A 7,038-nucleotide genomic window follows, 5' to 3' on the forward strand; every position below is an offset into this window, starting at 1 on the left:
ATCAGGCGAAGCTGTGTTCACTTTCAATTAGGGCTGTGAAAAATGTATTTGAGTCGTGAATCGAGTTGCGAGGCCAAATCGATTCAGATTTTGACCAAATAGTTTTTTTCCCCCCATAGGACCGGCGCTCCGCTGACTAGGAACAAAAATTGTTTCTGGACAGCCGAACTCTGAAAAAATTGTAGCCTTTATTAAAAAAAGGACAGCACTACAAATCACAGCAACATAAAATAAAACCCGACTGCTGACGCGTTTCGCACTGAAACTAGTGCTTAGTCATAGCCAAAGCCGCAGCCTGGCCTAGTAAATCATGCCTGCAGCTCACCGTGATCCTGGGAAAAAGGCCGCAAGGCCGGACGCCGCGGACTAGGCCAAAGCCACGGCCTCGCTGCCTTTTCCCAGGATCGCGGCGGGCAGGTTTTTTTAGGCGAGCCCGCGGCTTCGGCCTAGTCCACGGCCTTTTCCCAGGATCACGGCGTGCTGTGGGCAAGATTTTTTAGGCGAGCCCGTGGCTTTGGCCTAGTCCACGGCCTTTTCCCAGGATCACGGCGAGATGCGGGCAGGATTTTTTAAATGAGACCGCGGCTTCGGCCTAGTCCACGGCCTTTTCCAAGGATCGCGGCGGATTAGGCCGAAGCCATGGCCTTGCCTAAAAACTCTTGCCCCTAGCTCCTTAGGACCGGCGTGGTGTCCATCAGGAAAATAAATAAATCTTGATTCGAATCGTAAAGCAAGTTTTTTTTTTTTAAAACGCTGATTTTTTTGGGGGACAAAAATCGCCCAGCTCTACTTTCAATAGCCAATCATATGCTAGCAAAAGTCCACATTTTGACATTTTCTTTGCACACGATTGGGTATTTAGACTGGAATTACACCTATGCTTTTTCCATTGAAATAAATGAAAGTGCATCAAAATTAGTCTCATGTGTTGCAATGCGCTTTTTATTTATGTCAACACACTTTGGCGGGTCGGATGTCAGCGGGCATGTCACCACTGACATCCGTGGTTCCATAGAGGTGCACGGAGCGCCCGTTCAGGTCCGCCTAATAAACTGACAGTAGATCCGAACAGTCCACCCGTGTGAAAGGGGCCTTGGGCTTTCTTATCTCACCTGGAGCGGCAAGCCTTCTCTGTCCTATGACTGGCTGTCAGGCTTCAATAATATTGACCTGGACCTAGTATGCAGACGTTTCTATGGATTTCATGCTTGGTCATGGAGGGAAACCTTAGAAAGGAAACCAGAGGATAAGCAACCCAGGCCGGTAACACATGCTCAGAAAGAGGTTGTGACAGATTTCATTTAAGGAAACTAGTAGGATTTTTGTACCCGTGTTTCTCTAATTCACAAGGTCCGATTGTTCCTGACAGCGGCTCCAATGCTGGAAATGACAAACGCCATCTCTTTATTACTACCAAGTGCCTGGCTGCCTGGCTTATTCCCAACAGCTGTCTAGAGAGAGAGGACAGGCCATAGTAAGGCTGACTAGAGATCCGTATCATGGGGAAAAACCTGGACCTTGTTCAAGTGGTAAATAGTCTCCAACTTTCACCTGAAATGCCTTCATAATACACCAATCAGAAACGCCCGTCTCTGTCCGGGACAATGATCGCCATACAGTCCTACATGATTCCAATACTGGAAAGGAAGCAGATGGCACAAATCTATTTTTTGCCCAATGAGCACATTGTTAGTGTAACTGAAGATTAACACGTATTTACACTGTTGCAGTCAAATAGGGATAAAAGCAGTTTTATATCTCTTACATGTTCCCATTTACACAGCAGAACCTAAACAGAGATACACAACTTGCTGCTTTTACACATTTAAAAAACCTGCCTAGCCATTCTAGGTAAAGTTAAACACAAAACTATTTTTTTGGGATAGAGAGGAGGGGGATTAGACCACCTGTCAGTTTTTATTGCTGCCTGTGGCCTCTCTAAGACCCCTTTCACACTGAAGCGATTTTCAGGCCCGAGTGCTTTCACACTGAGGTGCTGCGCTGGCAGGGCATCAAAAAAATTCCCGCAAGCAGCTTCTTTGCAGCGCTTTAGGAGCAGTGAATACACCGCTCCTAAAGCCCCCTTCTCATTGAGGTGCTTTTTTTTAACGCCAAAGCGCCTGAAAAACGCCCAGTGTGAAAGGGGTCCTAGCGCTGCTTTACCAGCGTTTTTCGGGGGCTGGCAGTGTTAAAGGGCTCTGAAAGCACTCAGGCTTTCACATTGGGATTGCAGATGAGGCTTCTTTCAGGCGCTTTTTTTTTAACACCAAAGCGCCTGAAAAATGCCCCAGTGTGAAAAAGGTCTAATTGTCTGTTTACCATCAACATCAAAAGTGAAAGTAAAAGAAATCCACAAATGTTGGGTTGTCCACAAAACAATAAAAGGGAAAATCTTCCAATAGTTTCAGTGACAAGCAGGGATTCCCTCAATTTGGAGAAATTTCCTCTCACTTCCTGTTTGGCTATGAGACAGGAAGTAAAGGGAAAGCTCCCCAATGGGACGCAAATGGCAAAAAACAAACAAAAAACTGACAGGTGTTATAACCTTCCTTTACGCTACCTAAAATGAAAATGCCTTTAGTTCTACTTTAACCACTTGCCGACCAGCTCTACTGTGCCAATTGCGTACGGGTACCTCGGTTTGTGTAATAAATACAGCGGGCGCGCAACACATCGCCAGAGCCGATGCACGGGACTGGCAGCCGCGCTGTCCGCCGGCCCCCTGCGATTGCTCCACAGAGAGGCAGAACAGGGAACTGTCAATGTAAACAAACAGATCCCCGTTCTGTCAGGGGAGTAGAGAGAGATCAACTTTTCCTAGTGATCTCTCTCTTCTCTAGTCACTACACTCCCCCCCACAGTAAGAAACACCTCCCTTGGGAACAATTAACCCCTTCATCGCCCCCTAGTGTTAACCCCTTCCCTGCCAGTGTAATTTATACAGTAATAAGTGCATTTTTATAGCACTGATCGCTGTAAAAAGGTCACTGGTCCCAAAAAAATGTCAAAGTATCCGATCTGTCCGCCGCAGTCCCGCTAAAACTCACTGATCGCCGCTATTACTAGTAAAAATATAAAATAATAAAAATGCCATAAATCTTTCCCCTATTTTGTAGACGCCATAACTTTTGTGCAAGCCAATCAATATGAGCTTATTGCACAGCCGCGCAATTGTCAGTTAAAGCGATGCAGTGCCGTATTCCAAAAAATGGCCTGGTCAGGAAGTGGGTAAATCCTTACGGGGCTGAAGTGATTAAAGCTGAAATGTAATAAAAATATAATGTCCCCCTATAGCTGCAGTCACATCACTTACCTATACTGAAGTATGTTCCATGCCATGTTGGCTGCTGCTTCATATTAGAAATATTTTCTGGAGGGTGCTGATCCTCTGCCTAGCACTGAACTTCCATTACGACGGGGTTAGTAGTTTTGGGTCTTTGGGCTGAACTGCATTCAAGACACTTTGACAAGAACCTGCTCCACCCCATTCACACTGAAGGGAACACAATCCCTAAAATCCTGTCATTACTCCAATGGATGAGCGTGGAGGAGGGGGCAGATCCCCATTGGACCCTCTTGAATGCAGTTAGGGCCCTTTCACTGGAAAAGTCCAATCAGATCCTCCTGTCAGTTTTTTAGGCGGACCTTATCAGACAGTTCATTCACCCCATATGGACCAATGGGTGCAAGCGGATTTGTGTCCGTTTACAATTTCCTCCCTCCAATTCAATCCCTAAGGCTGGGTTCACACTACTACACTACTTTCATCCTACTTTGCTCTGTGTTCAATGTTTCCCTATGAGAGCGTCTTGTAGCGTCCTACACAAGTCGGTCCGACTTTGAAAATGCTCCCTGTACTACTTTTGGTCCTACATTGATCCTACTTCAGGCCCATTGAATATCATTGAAGTCGGACCAAAGTAGTATCCTGTTCATGAAAGTAGGATGGATGTAGGACCAATGTAGGATAAATGTAGGACCAATGTAGCAGAGCAAAGTAGGATGAAAGTAGTGTAGTAGTGTGAACCCAGCCTAAGGCTGGGTTCACACTAGTGTGGATTGGATGTGGGCTTTCTCCGCATCCAATTCGCATAGCAGGAGCTTGTGACCGGTTCTCTATAGAGCCGGTTCACACATCTCCACTGAGGCTCCAGTGTGAATTGTGTGTCTTCTGGTTGGAACTCAGCCAAAAATTCGGGCTGAAATTGGACCTGAAACGGACCCACTCTGCTCTGATCAGTAGTGGGATCAGTGGACAGATCCCCTGCTGCTCAAAAACACAGTCCACCCCGTGTGACAGGGGACTTAAGCCCAAAGACCTGAAGCTATAACCCCCACCATGCCAGGAGTGCAGCGCCAGGATAAGGACCGGGTACCCTGCAGAGAAAATTTCCACACAAAGCAGCATAAACTGGGAAATTCCTCATTACAGGTAAGCAATATGACCGCAGCTTTAGGGAAATAACTTTTGACTAGCTTTATAGAGGGGGCTGGTGAGTTTACAATGTGCTGGTAGATCTCATTATCACTTGTAAACTAGATTTGAACATGGTCCATCCTGAAAAAGGCTTAAAGATAGGTGGTAGGGTCACCTTGGACACTGACTTAAACTCCTCTACAATAATGTGTATGTCCAAGTGTTGGAAGCAACTTGATCTTATTAACACTGATGTCTCTGTAAAATGTTATATGATGTGCCATGTCCTGAAATTAGGCCAGCACTGACTCTAGTGGGTAGTGTGCCCACACTGGACCCTGTCATCTCTTTATGTCTATATTTCAGTTGCATTATTCAATGAAAATGGTAATGCTGATGCACCGACTCTCCATCTTATATAAATTGTATTCTTTCAATAAAGCACCACTGTTTGTTAATAAAGATAGGCGGTAGATTATATTTTAATGCCCCTTCCTTCAATTGGTTTAAATGCACTTTGAAATTGTTCAGAATATCTTACAAGCTGCCTGAATGTGCCGAATGTAATTAACCCCCAAAATACTGCACAGCCATGGTACAACAATGGCAGCACATCCATGTTTACCTGCAAGGGTCTCGCTCACCAAGCATGACAAGGAGTGCAATTCCTGCCACGGCCATGAAGCAAAGGATCGCGGACCACCATGTGTACGCCCCGGGACCACCATGTGTACACCCCCGAAACACCATGTGTACGCCCCCGAAACACCATGTGTACGCCCCCGAAACACCATGTGTACGCCCCCGGAACACCATGTGTACGCCCCCGGAACACCATGTGTACGCCCCCGGAACACCATGTGTACGCCCCCGAAACACCATGTGTACGCCCCCGAAACACCATGTGTACGCCCCCGAAACACCATGTGTACGCCCCCGGAACACCATGTGTACGCCCCCGGAACACCATGTGTACGCCCCCGGAACACCATGTGTACGCCCCCGGAACACCATGTGTACGCCCCCCGAACACCATGTGTACGCCCCCCGGAACACCATGTGTACGCCCCCGGAACACCATGTGTACGCCCCCGGAACACCATGTGTACGCCCCCGGAACACCATGTGTACGCCCCCGGAACACCATGTGTACGGCCCCCGGACCACCATGTGTACGCCCCCGGAACACCATGTGTACGCCCCCGGAACACCATGTGTACGCCCCCGGAACACCATGTGTACGCCCCGGGACCACCATGTTTACCCCCCCTGGGACCACCATGTGTACGCCCCGGGACCACTGCCTCTGCAGCAAAATGGGGAGCAGTCGGGTTGCTGTAAAAATACGGCTTAACCACGACCTCCTCTTCCTAATTGTAAATGTGCCGTAACTAAGGACAGCAAGCCAAAAACATGGAGGAGTAGGGATAATCCTAATCTGAACCTACCTGAGGGAGCCCGCCAGAAAGCTGTCACTTGTCTGAGCCAATCATCTGCAGCCAGACATGGTGCAGCGGAGGGCTCAGTACAGTGACAGCTCGCTGGTGGGCTCACTCAGGGAATCTGAAGATGCCCAGGCTCATGCCCAATCAGGAATCTCTGAAGACAATATAGATTGTACATGTGGCATCTTTTTTTTGGTTTGAACAAACATTGCACTAGAGAAACATTACCCAGATATCGAGATGTATATCCGTGAGACGTCCACTTCCATTGTAAAGGTCCAAACTCAGCTGCTCCAGGCTCAGCCGCTCCTCCAGGTAGTGACCCAGGTAATGCTGCAGAAGATACCTGCAGGCCCGCGTCTTGATGGAGCTGGACCATGGGAATAGCCAGCGAGACATGCTGGGAAGAGAGACGGGGGAGGGGATGGGAGAGAATGGGGAAGGGACAAGGAAGCCACTCTCACCTCATAACCTACAGTGCTGTGGGCTGGACGTCACCCACCCTGCCTGACAACAAATCCCCCACCTGCCAGTATGGTTGTCACTGGAGAGGAATGTTAGAGCAGGTACAGTACCTCTGCTGATGCTCTGATCTATAGTCTGCTAAACCTCTGCCGGTGTCCCGATCTATAGTACACCTCTGCCGATGCTCTGATCTATAGTATACCTCTGCCGGGGTCCCGATCTTTATATACCTCTGCCCCGATCTATAGTATACCTCTACCGATGCTCTGATCTATATATATATATATATATATATATACCTCTGCAGCTGCTCTGATCTATTGTATACTTCTGCAGACACTCTAAACTATAATACACCTCTGCAGACACTCTAAACTATAATACACCTCTGCAGACACTCTAAACTATAATACACCTCTGCCGATGCTCTGATCTATAGTACACCTCTGCAGACACTCTAAACTATAATACACCTCTGCAGACACTCTAAACTATAATACACCTCTGCAGACACTCTAAACTATAATACACCTCTGCCGATGCTCTGATCTATAGTACACCTCTGCAGACACTCTAAACTATAATACACCTCTGCAGACACTCTAAACTATAATACACCTCTGCCGATGCTCTGATCTATAGTACACCTCTGCAGACACTCTAAACTATAATACACCTCTGCAGACACTCTAAACTATAATACACCTCTGC

The 7,038-nt window shown here is 47.5% G+C and overlaps 1 protein-coding gene across 2 annotated transcripts in view; it reads right to left on the reverse strand.

Annotated features, from left to right (window-relative positions):
- The window catches only part of ATG2A (autophagy related 2A), a 168,824-nt gene extending 162,066 nt beyond the window's left edge, over positions 1-6,758 (reverse strand). Inside the window, exon 1 of one of the 2 annotated variants that reach the window (XR_005744186.1) lies at positions 6,091-6,758. Coding sequence is in view for 1 of the 2 variants with exons in the window: in XM_040328557.1 (XP_040184491.1) it covers positions 6,091-6,261 (171 nt within the window). In the remaining variant the exon portion in view is untranslated. The remainder of the gene's footprint in view (positions 1-6,090) is intronic. The other variant, XM_040328557.1, reaches the window with a different exon arrangement.
- Between the last annotated feature and the right edge of the window lie 280 nt (positions 6,759-7,038).

Source organism: Rana temporaria, chromosome 11 (assembly GCF_905171775.1).
Source record: "Rana temporaria chromosome 11, aRanTem1.1, whole genome shotgun sequence".
Lineage (NCBI taxonomy): Eukaryota > Metazoa > Chordata > Amphibia > Anura > Ranidae > Rana > Rana temporaria.